Genomic DNA, 17,981 nt, shown 5'->3' on the forward strand with positions numbered 1-17,981 from the left:
AAGCTAAAAAAAAAAAAAAAAGAAAAAAAACTCCCATCAAACTAAAATACATCTTTTATTAATCTTTGGATGTAAAGATTATACGTCTACTCAACGAGCTCTGATCTCACCACAGAACTCCAGCCTGGGTGACAGAGTGAGACCCTGTCTTAAAAAAAAAAAAAAAAAAAAAAAAATGAAGTTCAAGAGGCATTAACTGCATCCATTAATTCATTCATATCCATATAATACATAAATAAATATTCTACTAGCAGAGATTGTTGTAGTCCCTACCCAGTAGAGTTGTTATAAAGGCTACATGAAGTAATGTGTATAAAATGCTTATATGGTGCCTCTCCTGTAGTAAGCACTCAACAAATGGTACTGTTATTACCAGGTAAAGAACAAGTCGTGCTGAAAATACAGAGACAGACACAACTCAGTCTCTACCCTTACAACGCAAATGTAATATACCAGAAACGAAGGGAAATGATTGTGTGCTGTGATGTGGCATTAAATCCAGTTCTGAGCTTCCTTTTGTCCTCAAGGCAGAAGTGGAACCCTAAAGTGATCCTTAGCTGTCTTTGTATGATCAAAGGATGCACAGCTTTTATCAGTCAGGAAAAGGAGAAAGTGTTTTTTTCTGGAAGCAAACTTAGAGACATTTCAAAAAGATATACAGACAATCTCCGATTTAAGATGGTTTCACTTAAAATTTTTCAACTCTATCATAGTACCCATGCAACCATTCTGGTTTTCACTTTTGATACATATTTGATAAATTCTATGAGATGTCCAATACTTTATTATACAGTAGGTTTGTGTTAGATGATTTTGCCCAACTGTAGACTAATGGAAGTGTTCTGAACACATTTAAGATAGGCTAGGCTAAGCTGTGATGTTTAGTAGGTTAGGTGTATTAAATGCATTTTCTACTTGGAATGTTTTCAACTTATGATGAGTTTATTGGGATGTAACCCCACTGTAAGTCAAGGAACATTGGGTATTGAACCTCGTAAAACAGAATGCCTTTAGGAGATGTTTTCAAAAAAGAAACAAACTATACCAGGACAAGAAAATGAGAAAGGGTAGAGTATTAAATTATTGATCAATGAAGGCATTTGCTATGAGGAGCTAAAGAAACATGATCTAATCTTTAATCTTTAAAAAATGATGTTTCTTTGTGATTATGAAAATTGTAGTTGTTCACTTTAGGACAATGTTAGAATGCACAAAAATATAAAAAAATTAAATAAGAATCAGTATTAATCTCACTTCTTAGAGATCACCATTGATATCATTTTGGCATATTTCTATTGTTTATTGTTTATGTGTGAACGCACTCACATACACGTGGTTGTTTCTCGAACTGGCTATTTGTAGATTTCTACCCTGTCTTTTTGATTTAACATTATAGTGTGACCATTTTCCTTTATCATTAAATATTCTCTAAAAAAGTTATTTTGTTGTTTTACATGGTGCCTCTCATGTAGTAAGCACTCAACAAAGGGTGCAGTTATTACCAGGTAAAGTACAAGGCGTGCTGAAAATACATGGCCATGATTTCCTCATGCAGCCATACTATACTATATTTTCTTCTTGTTGGACGTTGAAATTGTTTACAACTTTTTGCTATTATAAATAATGTTACAAAGAAAAAATTTTAGAACAAGCCTCCTTCAGGGTATTCTGATTATTTACTTAGGCAAGAAATGTTTATGTATAGTGATATGAGATCAAATAAAAGAGGAACATTTTAAAGCTCTGAATGTTAATTGAAAAGTGCTACCCAGCCTTCTTGTGATTTAGATGACACAAATAAAGAGCCCATCTAGACATTCCAGAATGGTGGCCGTAGGCCATTGGTTTTAGTGGAAACACATAAAAAACAAAAAACAAAAAAAAAAAGCAGGGCTGACATATAGTTCTAACTCTGTTTTGTCAAGCAGAGAAGAAATAAATTTTCATCCAAAATAGTAGGGATGTGATTTCAGACTAAAGGATAGTTCTTTACACTGAATGCACTTCACTTTGAAAACCTCACTTCACCGTCCTTATTGTCACTTATTTCTCTTGAACTTGTGCATATTTGAAACAAAGTTTTAGCAGCATCTTAAGAAAAAAAATCTTTATTTTAGGTTTCACAAAAACACTTTTGTTTTTCATGTAGTGTGAGCAATTAATTTTTCTTTTTGTCTTTTTGGTTTTTTTTTTTTTTTTGTAATAGGATCTGACTGTGTTGCCCAGGCTGGAGCACAATGGCGCCATCTCAGCTCACTGCCACCCCGCCTCCCCGGCTCAAACCATCCTTCCACCTCAGCCTCCTGAGTAGCTGGGACTACAGGTGTGTGCCACCATGTCCAGCTAATTTTTGTATTTTTGGTAGAGACCTGTTTTTGCCATGTTGCCCAGGCTGATTTCCAACTCCTGGGCTCAAGCTATCCTCCTGCCTTGGCCTCTCAAAATGCTGGGATTACAAGTGTGAGCCACCATGCCCAGCCTCACAGTTAATTCTTTCTAAGGCTCCTGGTGGGCTACAACTCAACACAATCTAGCTTTTCTATGCATCCTGTCTAGTACTCAGGGGCTTAATAATCAAGACATAGTTATTAATATTTTTATAACACACACATATGTTTACCATTTGCTATAACATGTGTTTGTTGGAGGGAGGATGTTTCTTTTTGTTTTCGTTTTTTGTTTTTTGTTTTGTGTTTTTTTTGAGACGCAGTTTCGCTCTTGTTGCCCAAGCTGGAGTGCAATGGCACAATCTCGGCTCACTGCAACCTCCGCCTCCCAGGTTCAAGCAATTCTCCTGCCTCAGCCTCCCTAGTAGCTGGGACTATAGGCGCCCACCACCACATTTGGCCAATTTTTGTATTTTTAGTAGAGACAGGGTTTCACTATGTTGGCCAGGCTGGTCTTGAACTCCTGACCTCGTGATCCACCCACCTCCGCCTCCCAAAGTGCTGGGATTATAGGCATGAGCCACCGCACCCGGCCCAGAGTGGGGATGTTTTGGTAGATATGAGAAATAATGAGATTGAGGAGGGCATTTGTAAAGGCTACTAAAATTGAGATACATAGCTATAGATCAGAATGGACTTGGTGTTTGGGTGTATCCTTCACAACATTAGACCTTTTTTCCCTCTTTTTATATTTAAGTTTTAATTTGGAAAAATTTAAACCTGGAGAAAATTTATGAGACTAGCATAACAAACTTCTATAAATCCTCCGCCTAGATCCACCCATTATTGTTTTGGCCCATTTACTTACTTTTTCTCTTTCTGTATGTCTACTCTAATATTATACACATTTGAGAGTAAGTTACAGAAATAACAGTTCTTTACCTGTCTCTACTTCAGCATGTATTTTCAAAGAACAAGGACATTCTCTCATGATACCGTGATGTAATATCAAGTTCAGGATATTTATCCAATATTGGATGTCTATAGCTGTCCCAACTTTTTTCTTTTTTTTTTTTTTTTAAGACGAAGTCTCGCTCTGCTGCCCAGTCTGGAGTGCAATGGAGTGATCTTGGCTCACTGCAACCCTCCTGGGTTCAAGCGATTCTCCTGCCTCAGCCTCCTGAGTAGCTGGGATTACAGGCAGGCACCTCCATGCCCAGCTAATTTTTTTGTACTTTTAGTAGAGATGGGGTTTCACCATGTTGGTCAGGCTTGTCTCAAACTCCTGACCTCAGGTGATCCGCCCGCCTCGGCCTCCCAAAGTGCTGGGATTACAGGTGTGAGCCACCGTGCCCGGCCAGCTGTCCCAACTTTTGTAGCAAGATTTTTCCTTCCTAATCCAGTAACCCCATTGGTTTATAAAATGTCTCAGTTTAGGTCTGTCAGATACTTTCCTTGTGATTTATTTTATGGTGTGTATTACCACAAAATTTAGTGGCTTAAAATAGCAATAAACACTTGTTATTTCACACAGTTTCTATGGACTAGGAATTTAGGAATAGCTTAACTGGGTGGTTCTGGCTTGGAATCTCTCTTGAGATTATAGCCAAGATGTCACTTGGGATTTTGATCCCCTGAAGGCATAATTGGGTGGGGCTGGAGGTTCTGATTCCAAAATGGCTCATTCACGTGGCTGGATAGATTGTACTGGCTGTTGGCAGGAAACCTCAGTTGCTTGCCACATAGACTTCTCCATAGGGCTGCTTGAGTATCCTCACAGCATGGCAGCCGGCTTGCTCCAGAATGGATGATACATTCCATTGAGGAAACAAAGAGGAATCATCAGTGTTTTATGATGTAGTCTTGGAAGTCATACACTGTTTCTCCTGCTTTTCATGTGTGGTAGTTTTAAAATATATCCACAAATTCTCTGATAGCCTCTGTCCAAGAGATGGAGCCGCTTTCTCCTCCCTTTGAATGTGGATCAGACTCCCTTCTCTGGAGCACAAAGCCTTCCACAGGGTCAGTGCTAAGTTAACTACTTGCATGAGTTGAAAGCCTATGGTGTCTGGGGATTCGACTCCTGGCTGGCTAGGTGCTGGTGGGGATGCCCAGTGTCTTCCCCACACCACAGCTTTCATGCTTCCAGCCTGGGCTGACCTTTTCTCAAGCACCCAGAGCAGGGCCTCCAGATGCAGCAGGGGTGAGTATATAAAGCTGGCGAGAACAGCCCCAGCCCCTATCAGAGATTCTCAGATAAGCCTGTTCACAGCTGAAGGGAAATCATCCCAGTGACAGCAGAGCAACGCCACTGCCAGGGAGCCTTGGAACTTGCTGTAGAGGCTGTCCTGGCATTAGCAAGAGGGACCTGGAACTCATTCCAGGGAAGAGGACCCTGGACTCTGAGAAGGAGAAGAGAAATTGTCCTTATCTTGGTGGGAGGGAAGGCCAGGTGGGGAGATGTGATACAGGGATCTTTAGATTCAGATGGCCCACCTGAGCCTCCTGTTGGGTAGAAGGAACAAGCTAGAACCCTGCAACGAGATCCCTCGACACAAAGATCTCAGCCCGGTACACACTAGCATGTGCTCTGTGAACCGACCAAGTCACTCCACCTTTCTTAGCCTTTAACATGGGAACAATAAATGCTAACATAGGAAGTCGTCTTGAAGGTAAAATGAAGTACTACATGTCATCAATTCAGAGGCGCATTTTTTCCCACATTTCAACATTTCTAAAATTAGCATGTGTCTTAAAAATCAATGCATCTTACCGTTATGCTAGGCAGCACTTGTCTTTTTTTCCCCCCGCTTTTCAGTTTATAGGTACCTGTGCAGGATGTACAGGTTTGTTACATAGGTAAACGTGTGCCATGGTGGTTTGCTGTACAGACCATCTTATCACCTAGGTATTAAGCCCAGCACGCATTAGCTATTCTTCCTGATGCTCTCCCTCCTCCCACCCCCCACAACAGTTCCCAGTGAGTGTTGTTCCCCTCCATGTATCCATGTGTTCTCATCATTCAGCTCTCACTTTTAAGTGAGAACATGTGGTATTTGGTTTTCTGTTCCTGCATTAGTTTGCTGAGGATGATGGCTTCCAACTCCATCCATGTCCCTGCAAAAGACATAATCTCATTCCTTTTTATGGCTGTGTAGCATTCCGTGGTATATATATACCACATTTTCTTTCATCGATGGGCATTTAGATTGATTCCATGTCTTTGCTATTGTGCATAATACTGCAATGAACATATGCGTGCATATATCTTTATAGTAGAATGATTTGTATTCCACTGGGTGTGTCCCCAGTAATGGAATTGCTGGGTCAAATGGCATTCCTGCCTCTAAGTCTTTGAGGAATCGCCACACTCTCTTCCCCAATAGTTGAACTAATTTATACTCCCACCAGCAGTGTAAAAGCTTTCCTCTTTCTCCACAACTTCGCCAGCATCTGTTGTTTTTTGACTTTTTAATAATGGTCATTTTGACGAGTGTGGGGTGGTATCTCTTCTTATTGGTTCATTAAAAAATGTCGTGTCTTCCAACCCAGGGCTGCTCCACTTTGTTGAAATACTGTAGACTGGAGCACAAAAGTAATTTTCTAAGGTATGACAAAGTTACTATGTGTATTTAAAAGGAGTCCTTACCTGTTAGAGACACATATTGAACTATTTTTAGATGCTACAATATACTGGATTTTCTTTACAAATAATCTGGGGCAGAGGGAGTGGTGTTGACATAGATGAATTGAGAGTACAGTGGCACAATCTTGGCTCACTGCCACCCCCCTCTCCTGGGGTTCAAGTGATGCTCATGCCTCAGCTCCCCGAGTAGCTGGGATTACAGGCATGTGCCACCATGCCTGGCTCATTTTTGTATTTTTAGTAGAGATGGGGTTTCGCCATGTTGGTCAGGCTGGTCTCGAACTCCTGGCCTCAAGTGATCTGCTGGCCTCAGGCTCTGAAAGTGCTGGGATTACAGGTGTGAGCCATTGTCCCCGGCCCTGTTCTGCTTTTTTAATGTTGAAATTTCTGGCCAGGCACGGTGGCTCACGCCTGTAATCCCAGCACTTTGGGAGGCCGAGGTGGGCAGATCACGAAGTCAGGAGATCAAGACCATCCTGGCTAACACAGTGAAACCCCGTCTCTACTAACGATACAAAAACAAAATTAGCCGGGCGTGGTGGTGGGCACTTGTAGTCCCAGCTACTCGGGAGGCTGAGGTGGGATAATAATGTGAACCCAGGAGGCAGAGCTTGCAGTGAGCCGAGATCGTGCCACTGTGCTCCAGCCTGAGCAACAGAGCGAGACTCAGTCTCAAAAACAAACAAAACAAAACAAAATTCTAATAGTTAAGTAAAAGAGGAAAAAACAAATACTTTTGTATGCTAAGGGCTCTTCCCTAACTTTTCATGGGGCTCATCATTCCGGTCTCATCCTAAATGTCACCTCCTCCAAGTGCCGCTCCCAGATTACCTGTCCTATAGTTGCTCTCCTTCCCCCTCTGCACTCCTCTGTTTCTCACTTCCATAGTTTCAAAGTTGTTCTCTTTCATCACTCTCCTTTCCATTTTCCATAGCACTACCACTTTCTGAATTCCTGATTTGTTTGTTTAGTTGATTACTGTCCCCTGAATATGAGCTCCATGGGAGCAGGGGCCTGGCCTATCTGGCACACAGTAGGTGCTCAGGAAGTTTTTGGTGACTGACTGATAAAGGGCCCAGTAACACAATGCTGGCATGTGGTAGACAGCAGATGTCAGTTTCCCTCCTCCTCCTGCCTAGTTTGGCATCTTTGCTCCTGTCCTCTTTGATCTGTCACTTAACTTATCTGGGAAGGCCTTGCCTTAGCAATCCAGGGAGCCTGGCTGGTCTCCAGCATTTCACGCCCTTCTTGAATATCTAACTGATCTCTTGGTCTAACCTTTGGCCAGCCCCCAGCATTCAAACTCTGCCCCTTCTGGTATCCCCATGGTGTTGCTCTCCCACCTTGCCATCAGCTGCTTCCCACTGATGGTCTCCAGGTACTGCCCCTTAGTCAGTCCCATGACACTGGGAATTTGTCATCAGTCACTCAGGATAGAATTCTGTGTCAACCAGGGAACCTTCAGTTCAAAGTGACAGCAAATTGCTAAACAAAGAGGGAGCTTATTGGTTCTAATCACTGCCAGTCAGGCCCACTGCTGGCGTTGAGTGGGCTCAGCCTCACCCCACCACATGACTACCACATCTTGGGGGGTGGGTGGCAGTGGGGATTTTGGGGAGGTAACCAGTGTCCTCTGCAGAGTCCTTCCTGGAGTGTTCATAGGTCCTAGCCCCAATTCTAGTTTATGCATTTAGGATACCACCTTTGCTAAGCCTAGACAGTATTGGATGCTGGGAGAAGGTAGGGAGTGGTACAGTGGTACATGAGGACTCAGAATACTGTGAGTGGTGCATGCTGAGATGGAGGTGGGCCGGGTGCTGGAGGAGCATTGAGGAGATAACAACTGCCTGAGATAGGTGGTCCCAGGTAGTTCACAAAGGAGAACAGGCCTGAGCTGGGAGCTTGCCAACTAGAGAAGGGAGGAAGGGGCATTCCAGGCAGAGGGAACAGTCTGAGCAAAGGTCTGGGAGTGAGATTGGGGCAGGGTAGACAGAGAGGAGGGCGATGGGGAAGAAAGAAGTGCCAATTCCCTTCCTTCTGATTCTGCCTGGTTTGTATGTTACTCAAATCCAAAAGTTGCTTGACAGCTTAGAACAATATTCCACAGTAAAAGCTAGGTGGGTATCATGGTTAGGACCTTTCTTGGAGTCTGCTGGGGCCCCTACTGCCAAAAGGGGAGCTCCGGAAGATCTTTCAGCAGATTATGTCCCCTTCCCCAGGGGACCATAAACCGATGTCCCCTTCGTCACTCCATCCCCAGTGCCAGCCTGGGCTAGATCCTCAGTTTCTGAAGTTGTGCTGTATTTGCAGGTGCAAAGAGAAGAAATATGATTATGATAATTTGCCCAGGACATCTGTTATCATAGCATTTTATAATGAAGCCTGGTCAACTCTCCTTCGGACAGTTTACAGTGTCCTTGAGACATCCCCGGATATCCTGCTAGAAGAAGTGATCCTTGTAGATGACTACAGTGATAGAGGTGAGTCCTGGCCAGGGCTCTGGGAAGAGCCTGTTCTTCTGTGGCAGTGTCTGGGAGGTAAGACTGGGATGCAGGAGGGCTAGAGTAGACCCAGTAAGGATGGGCTTCCTGTGTCCCCCGCACCCAAAGAAGACCTCGGGATAGCAGCCCAGAAACAGCAGGCATGGAAACTGGAAGGAGCGGGGCATTCAAGTAGGCCCAGTAAGGATGGGCTTCCTGTGTCCCCCTGCACCCAAAGAAGACATCAGAGATAGTAGCCCAGAAACAGCAGCTGTGGGAAACTGGAAGGAGCAGGGCATTCTCTGGGCAGTTTCTGGGACAACCATTGGCCAGTGGAGGTGATTTAGGAGGTGAGGTTGCAGGATGGGCAGGGCCAGATCTGGTAGGGCCTTGGAGGCCGCCATAAGGGTTGAGGCTTAAGTGTGAGCTTGATGGGGAGCTTTGGGGACAGTAAGGTCTAGGTCCATCTGAGGAGCTCGCTGAGCCAGCTGTGTGGGGAATGGTCGATGGCAGGGGAGGGGCTGGGTGAGGATGGAGGCAAAGAAGGGTGGAGGGTCCTCTGTGGCGCCCACATGTAGCAGAGTCTTGGCTTGGCCGGAACTGGCCAGTGGAGTAGCATCAGCCCGTGAATCCTTGGGCTAGCTGAAGTGAGAGCAGCTAAGCTTAACCAAGGGCAAGTGTCAAGGCTATAACAGCAGGTAGAGCTGTGGGCTTAGTCTCTACAGCCTGTCTCAAAGGGAAGCAATCCCTGCTGATGGGGCATCTGCTGCCTCAGACACTGCACTTGCTCTGACTTCAAAACTGGCCTCTGTGTTCTAATAGGCATGTGCATTGGGCTGTTTTCACAGACTCAATAGTGACTCACACAAGATAAAAATAGACTTCTCACATCACAAATCTGGTGTGCTAGTCTAGAATGGGTGTGGTGGCTCCTTGGTGAATGGGGCCTCAGCTCCTTCTGCGCCTGTTCCCACCTTCTCTAGGGTGCTCTGCTGCCTTGGTCCTTGTGGACCGGGCTGGCTTTTCACCTCCTGCTCACTCTGTTCAACCAGAAGGCTTAAAGGGGAAGGAGAGCCACACCCTTCCTCCTGAGGGCACTGCTTGGAAGTTCTCCACACATCCCATTGAGCAGAGCGTGGTTGCCTGGCCACGTGTAGCTGCAAGGGAGGCTGGGAGCTGTGACCTTTATCCTGCTGGCTGTGTGCTCAGTTACAGGTCACAGGGAGAATGGGTTTAAGGCACAAGGAGCAGTGTCTGTGACAGTGTGTAAGCCAGGCTGGGGTAAGCCAGGCTGGGGTTTCGTGCTGACTGTAGCCTAGAAGGTGTTAGGTTCTGGGGTTAGGGCACCTGGGTCTGAGGTGAGCTTTCCCGTGATCCAGTTATAGCGCCTTGGGTGAGTTGCTTGTCTTTTCTGAGCCTTGGTTTCTCACCTGTGAATGAGTCTGTCCGCACCTATCTCAAGAGAATAACAGTGGGGAATAAATGGGATCATGTATAGGTCAGAACCTCATGTAGCAGCTGGCACATAGTAGGTGCTCCTCTACATTTCCTTTTTCCATTTTCCCCCAGGGTTATTTTAAATCTCTCTGTGTAGACACTGGTTCTGGGCCACACTGCATGAGCTTGAATCCCCCTCTAACCCCTAGCGACTATACAACTTTGAGCAATGACCCTAACCAGTTTCAAACTTGGCTTCAGCCTCTATAAAATGGGAATAATAATAGCTTCTACCTTGTAGGATCATCACGAGTGTTGAATGAGATGAACAGGGTAACGTGCTGGGTAGGTGCTTGGCATTTAGTGAGCTCTTGTTAGATGATAATTTCTATTTTTATAATGTTTAAAAAGTTGCAAAATAAAAAAACAGCATTTCACAAATATATTAATCTAAAAGCAAAGAGCAGATTATTTATTTTATCATAATGGGATTAAATAGCGCCTCAGCAGGCAGGAATACCGCATGAATTCCTCTGACACATCTCAATTCTCTCATAAAAATGTGAGGCAATGTGGACCAAGCTTCCCTTCCTGTCATTGTGGGAACTTGGGACAACAGGCGTGATGTCCCGCTTTAACCTGTAGTGAGTTAGGAGGTCCTGCCCTGCCTCCCCTCCCCACCATTTCTGCAGTGTCAGTGTGAGCTTGATGAAAGGGTGTCAGGCCTTCCCAGATGCAGGGAGACAGTTCAGGCAAACATAAAATTAACACTGACAAGATCCATCATGAGTGCAGGGCAGCCACGCTGCACTCATGGATTCACTGGGTACTGTAGCTAATTAGCTTTGCTTGCAAAGTTACCTGCCTCATTCCTGCCATCAACTCATTTGTGGTTATAATTTGGATTTTTTAAAAAATTGGCTGGGTGCGGTGGCTCATGCCTGTAATCCCAGCACTTTGGGAGGCCAAGGCGGGAGGATTGCTTGAGCCCGGGAATTTGAGACCAGCCTGGGAAGCATAGGAAGACCCTACCTCTACAAAAAATTTAAAAAGTAGCTAGGTGTGGTGGCGCACGCCTGTAGTCCCAGCTACTTGGGAGGCTGAGGTGGGAAGATCACTTGAGCCCAAGAGGTTGAGGCTGCTGTGTTGAGGTTGAGCTGTGATTGCACCACTGCACTCTAGCCTGGCTGACACAGTGAGACCCTGTCTCAAAAAAAAAAAAAAAAAAATCAACCAATGAATGCTTTTATTTATTGATTTATTTATAGACAGGCTGTCACTCTGGTGGCTGCTCTGGGCAGTAGCGTTAGCTTGTAGAATTTGGAGCCGGGTTGCCCTCATGGCTCTTCAACTTACTTACTCTATGACCTTGGGCAAGTTACTTAGCCTTCCCAGCCTCAGTGCCCTCATCTGTGAAATGGGGATAATACTAGTACCTGCCTCAGAGGATTGTTATGAGGATCAGATGGGTTATCTAGAAATCGCCTCGGTAGTACTTGGCACAGCAAGTCCTCTTTAGTTTTAGCTGCTATTATTATTGTGACTACTACTGAAACTGTAAAGTACTCTTGAGAAAATTTCTATTAGCATAACTACTGTTTTTATAAAAATTGCAATTAGATGGTTCATGTGTTTTTTGCTTTTTAAATGCTCATGAGTCAAAACTGTAAAGCATTTTTTGTAACAGCTTTATTGAAATATATTCACACACCATTCAATTCACCCATTTGAAGTGCACAATTCAACGTGCATGTGTTTTGATGGGGAGCAAATGGTGGTTCTGGAATTCCTCCCCCAACCTCCTTCTGGCCTTCAGAGCACCTCCAACCTTGGTTCTGGGTGAGGTGAGGATGTTCCAGGTGGCAGAGCAAAGGAGGCACCTGTCTGTTTCATCTTCTGTTTGGGACACAGAGGTCCAGAAGGCCCCAGCTTGGGATGAGGCACTCCTCCAAGATTGTCACGGTGACCTCTGTTGCTTTGTTTGCCTCCCTAGAGCACCTGAAGGAGCGCTTGGCCAATGAGCTTTCGGGACTGCCCAAGGTACGCCTGATCCGCGCCAACAAGAGAGAGGGCCTGGTGCGAGCCCGGCTGCTGGGGGCGTCTGCGGCGAGGGGCGATGTCCTGACCTTCCTAGACTGTCACTGTGAGTGCCACGAGGGGTGGCTGGAGCCGCTGCTGCAGAGGTGCGTGAGCCGCCCACCACGGGAGAGACGGCGTGTTACCTGGTGTAGGTAGCATGAGGAACAGACTCATCATGTCCCTTGAGGGTTAACGGGTTGCCTGGGCTCAGCTGCTCCTCTGTCACTGGGCAGGAGAGCAGTCCCTGCTTCGTTAGGCTGTTGAGGCTATTAAATGATTTAGTGCATGGCAGCTGCTTGTGAGTGCCAGCTGGAGGAGGCCCTGTGTCACTGTTTGCTTTTATTATTTCTTCTTTTTTATTTTTATTTTTTTGAGACAGTTTCACTCTTGTTGCCCAGGCTGGAGTGCAATGGCTGATCTCGGCTTACTGCAACCTCCGCCCCGGGTTCAAGTGATTTTCCTGCCTCAGCCTCCAGAGTAGCTGAGATTACAGGCATGCACCACCACACCCGGCTAATTTTGTATTTTTGGTAGAGATGGGGTTTCACCACTTTGGTCAGGCTGGTCTCAAACTCCTGACCTCAAGCGTGAGCCACCACACCCGGCCTTATTATTCTTTCTTATCTGAGCTTGTTGCAGAAAACTGAGGAAGTATCATCAACCAAGACAGTTTTAAAAATCCTCAATCAAGTAGAATGGCACTCCTAGAGAATACACATTTCGATGTATTTCTTTCAAGCAGGGCTGGCTTATCCCTCACACCCAGGAGGAACAATGCCTAGGGCCCATGAAACTGGAAGGAACCCACATAAATGTTATGTATTTCTTTTAAAATCAGAAGGGAAAAATGAATATTATAATAATGAGTATGTAATAATGAATCTAGCATGGATTGTATTTGTCTTTATTATTATTTTTTTGTCTTTTTTTTTTTTTTTTTTTGGTGGAGAACGGGGTCTCGCTATATTACCCAGGCAGGTCTCGAACTCCTGGGCTCAAGCTATCCTCCCACCTCTGCCTCCCTGAGAGCTGGGATTACAGGCGTGAGCCACCGCGCCCGGCCTGTATTTGTCTTTATACCAGTATAGTCATAAAATATGCTTTTTAATCTGTCTGCTTGTTCTAGAGGAAGGGACCCTGAAAGTTATAATGTGGCCCTGTTCTCAAGGCCATTGTCCTTGCTGTTCCACGGCATCTCACTCTCACCCTCCTACCTTCCCCCATCAAGAAACCACCATCTACTGGGGCCCAATTTTCGTTTCCTTCTGTCTCTTTCCTCCCCATGCTCTGCCTCGTCTCTCTGCCCTTTCTGTTTCTGTGTCATGGAAGTCAGGAGCTGGGCGGGCCAACCAGGAGCTCCCCAGGTGGGAGAGGAAGGAAGGGATCTTTGCTTGGCTTCCCCTCTGTGGAACAGGCAAAGGGCTGGAGGGGCAGGGTCTCTGCAGCTGGGAAACTGCTTCCCCACAGACACCAACATTGTGGTTGGTAGGGTTGTCTGGAAGAGCTGGGGACCCACTTGCCTTTCTTTCTGGGTGTGACCCAGCTGCCCCCTGCCCTGCCACTTCCTACTGTCCTGGCTTCTTGTCAGCTGCGGGTGCTATAGCTATCTCTTTCTCCTCCTCAGCTCTGATGAACTTCCCCAGCAGCAGATTTGAGGCCCCTCTGGCCTGTGATAGAGCTGGAGACTATTTAGAGCACAGTTATGGCCGAGTGCTCCCTCTGTAACCTGGACCAGTGGGCTCCCCCTCCTCTGTTCCCCCACTGCACTCGTAGATGACCACCTCTACGCAGGTCTGAAGTCATGGGGAGAGGACATTTCTTTCTCTTCAACTGATGGATTAATGCTTTTAGAATTCCTCTTCCTCCCACCCTTTGGACACGGGCCAGCCCCCTCCTTGCTGCATGCCTGTAGATGAGGGGATTTTCCACTTCGGTCGTCTATTAGAAATACCTGGGGAACTTTAAAAATATATATATTTTAATTTTTAATTTTTGTGGGTAAATAGTAGGTGTATATATTTATGGGGTACATGAGATATTTTGATACAGGCATGCAATGCATAATACTCACATCAGAGTAAATGGGATATGCATCCCCTCAAGCATTTATCTTTATGTTACTAATAATCCACTCATACTCTTTTTTTAAATTTTTATTATTATTATTTTTTAGACAGAGTCTTACTCTGTCTCCCAGGCTGGAGGGCAGTGGCATGATATTGGCTTACTGCGACCTCTGCCTCCCAAGTTCAAGCAATTCTCCTGCCTTAGTTTCCTGAGTAGCTGGGACTACAGGCACGTGCCACCATGCCCAGCTAATTTTTGTATTTTTAGTAGGGACAGAATTTCACCATGTTGGCCAGGTTGGTCTCAAACTCTTAACCTCAGTGATCCACCCGCCTCAGCCTCCCAAAGTGCTGGGATTATAGGCATGAGCCACTGCACCTGGCCCAGTCATACTCTTAGTATTTTTTTTATCTCTCTCTCTCTCTCTCTCTCTCTCTCTATCTCTCTATCCATCTATCTATGACAGAGTCTCGCTCTGTTGCCCAGGCTAGAGTACAGTAGGGTGATCTCGGCTCACTGCAGCCTCTGCCTCCCAGGTTCAAATGGTTCTCCTGACTCAGCCTCCCGAGTAGCTGGGATTACAGGCGTGCACCACCATGCCAGGCTAATTTTTGCATTTTTAGTAGAGATGAGGTTTCACCATGTTGGCCAGGCTGGTCTCAAACTCCTGACCTCAAGTGATTTGCCCATCTCAGCCTCCCAAAGTGCTGGGATTACAGGCATGAACTACCATGCCCACCCAGTTATTTTTAACTGTACAATTAAATTATTTTTTTTTTACTATAGTTACTTTGTTGTGCTAGCAACTAGTACATCTTATTCATTCTTTCTATTTTTTTGTACCCATTAACCATCCCTAGTCCCCCAGCCAACTACCCTTCCCAACCTCTGGTAACCATCCTTCTGCTCTCTGTCTACATGAGTTCAATTGTTTTACGTTTTAGCTCCCACAAATAAGTGAAAACATGCAAAGTTTGTCTTTCTGTGCCTAGCTTGTTTCACCTAACATAATGACCTCCAGTTCCATCCATGTTGTTGCAAATGACAGCACCTCATTCTTTTTTACGGATGAATAGTACTCTATTGTGAGTATATGCACCACATATCCTTTATCCATTCATCTGTTGATAGACACTGAGGTTGCTTCCCAATCTTGGTTATTGTGAATAGTGCTGCAATGAACATGAGAGTGCAGATATCTTTTCGATACACTGATTTCCTTTCTTTGGGATATATGTACTTAGGAGTAGAATTGCAGGATCATATGGTAGCTCTATTTTTAGTTTTTTGAGGGACCTCCAAACTGTTGTCCATACAGGTTGTACTAATTTACATTCCCACCAACGGTGTATACCGGTTCAACCTGGGGAGCTTTTTAGACACACCAATGCCTGGTCCCATTTGGATCTGACTCTTGGGGCTGGGGTCTCAGCTTCTGCATGTTTCAAAAGCTCCCCAGGGGACTTTGGTGTGCACCAGCATTGGGACATATCAGACTATGGACTGTCCCTAAGGTGGCCCCAGACAGGAGTGGTAACCCTTTCCATCCAGGGGCTTTTGGAAATGTGGGAGGGTATTCTTGGTTGTCATGTCAACCAGGTAGGATTCCTGGCATTTTGTGTATCAGGGAGGCCAAGTATCCTGCAGATTAGCCCTGTGCAGTGGAGAATGGTTCTGGCCCAGACGCCAATAGCATCCCTGTGGGTCCTGCACATTCTCCAGCCAGGACTGGGAGTCCTATACTCCAATGCTGGTGCAGCATTCCCCAGTTTTCCCCTTCTTGTAAAAATTAGGCTGTCTGTGGTTCCAGCCAGCTTGATCACAAGCCATCAGTTCCTGGGGGAGCTGGCCTTTGCCAGCGGCCAGCTGGAACTTGCCCAGCAGGTCTGATATTGGCCCTTTCAACCTTTTAAATAATGCCCTCAATGTCTAAATAAGCAGATGTTGGTGGATACCTAGTATGCAAGTTCCTCAATTTGGGGAACTCACAGATCTGAGACTCTGTCTTGTGCAACCTGTCCTGAAGAGTGCAATTTCCCCGATAGTTGTCATTCTTACCCCACAGTGGTATTTCTAATGTCCCCTCTGACTTTCTGGTGTCATTCTAAGGACAGTGAAAGCTCGAGTCTGGTTGATCTCTGTTTCATTGTCCTGTGTGGCGTGACTCACACCATTCTGAGGACACTGAAAGCTTGACTCTGGTTGATCTCTGTTTCATTGTCCTGTGTGGTGTGACTCTTAGGAGATTTGGGTCTCAAATTCCAGACAACATTCCTCAAAATGTACTCAAGGAAATCTTGTGTTCACACGTGGTCTAGTCTCAGTCCATCTTTCCTGGTGTGGTGTCAAATGCAAAGAAACACGGCCTGGAAGCATGCTGAGGGATGGCCAGATTTGTAATAACGTTGTGGAGAGAACAGTTGAAACTAACACACAGGCTAATACCTGCAAAAGGAAATTATAGCATTTTTCACTATGTGTGATATTTCACAATAACAAAAATAAAAAAAAAAATAGCAATAGTTTCAGGTTCTCTGCCAGCCATCTTAGAAACATTTTCCCAGGAAATCTTCACATTAACCCTCTGAATGGATATTATAATTCCAGTGTTACCACTGAGGCCATAGGCTCTGTGTTAGGTGACCATAGGCCATAGTTAGGTGACTTGGCTAATGTCACACAGCAAATAAATAGGAGGATTAGAATTTATATTCTAATTCCAAAGCTGACCCTTTGGTCTGGGTGCACCTTTGTTCTTAGGAGATAAGTATTTCTTGATGTTAAGATGTTTCATTGTGATTAAACCTCTTGCACTCCTGAGAAATTGAAATCATAGAGTGTTTGGTCAGAATGTACGTGGATAGAATCAGAGCATATTAAAGTCATGGCACTTTTTGTTTTAAAGCCCTCCCTGGCCCCCAGTTCCCCCCTTTGGTGGTCACCTGCCAGGGCTCTGACACGGCTACAGACACCTGGAATAAGAGAAGCAGGCCTTTCTCAGGTGTTCCTCCCTCTTTTTGGAAGGAAGACAAGAATTCACCCTTGAATTTCCCAATTGTCTTCCTGCTGCCCGTCTGAATAGGAGAGACAGATGGATGTCTTGGGTGCTTTCAGGATCCATGAAGAGGAGTCGGCAGTTGTGTGCCCAGTGATTGATGTGATCGACTGGAACACCTTCGAATACCTGGGGAACTCTGGGGAGCCCCAGATCGGCGGTTTCGACTGGAGGCTGGTGTTCACGTGGCACACGGTTCCCGAGCGGGAGAGGATACGGATGCGATCCCCCGTCGATGTCATCAGGTCAGGAGCTGACCTCTGGGTGACTTGTTTTTTAAGCATGCCTCATTGCATCTGGCTGACCTGTCAGCGGAGGCCCTCGGGTGGAATGATTAGCTGTCAGCTTAACTACCTCTCCTCTTCCCACTTTTTTGCCTAGAATATTTGTTTATTTTTATTAAACATGTCTGCTACACAAGTCAATTTTATGTTGGTATATTTTATTTATTTAATTTTTAAATTGTGGTAAAATATGCATCATAGAGAATTTACCATTTTAACCATTTTGAAGTATGTAATTTTAGGCTGAGCATGGTGGCTCATGCCTATAATCCCAGTACTTTGGGAAGCCAAGGTGGGAGGATTGCTTGAGTCCAGGAGTTTGAGACCAGCCTGGGCAACATAGCAAGAACCTATCTCTACAAAAAAATAAAGATTAGCCGAGCATGGTAGTGTGTATCTGTAGGCCTAGCTAGCTGGAAGGCTGAGATAGGAGGATCGCTTGAGTCGAGGAGTTCAAGGCTTTGGTGAGCTACAATCACGCAATTGCACTCCAGCCAGGGTGATAGAGCGAGACCCTGTCTCTATAAAAAATAAATAAATTAAATA

At 45.2% G+C, this 17,981-nt stretch overlaps 1 protein-coding gene across 1 annotated transcript in view; it reads left to right on the top strand.

Moving 5' to 3' along the window:
• GALNT12 (polypeptide N-acetylgalactosaminyltransferase 12) overlaps window positions 1-17,981 on the top strand; it is a gene marked incomplete at its 5' end in the record, with an annotated part of 50,160 nt that overhangs the window by 6,773 nt on the left and 25,406 nt on the right. The window contains 3 exons of the mRNA XM_011993775.1: window positions 8,344-8,513; window positions 11,944-12,133; window positions 17,211-17,396. Of these exons, the coding sequence (XP_011849165.1) occupies window positions 8,344-8,513; window positions 11,944-12,133; window positions 17,211-17,396 (546 nt within the window). The remainder of the gene's footprint in view (window positions 1-8,343; window positions 8,514-11,943; window positions 12,134-17,210; window positions 17,397-17,981) is intronic.

Source organism: Mandrillus leucophaeus, unplaced genomic scaffold, assembly GCF_000951045.1.
Source record: "Mandrillus leucophaeus isolate KB7577 unplaced genomic scaffold, Mleu.le_1.0 Scaffold433, whole genome shotgun sequence".
NCBI classification, from domain to species: domain Eukaryota; kingdom Metazoa; phylum Chordata; class Mammalia; order Primates; family Cercopithecidae; genus Mandrillus; species Mandrillus leucophaeus.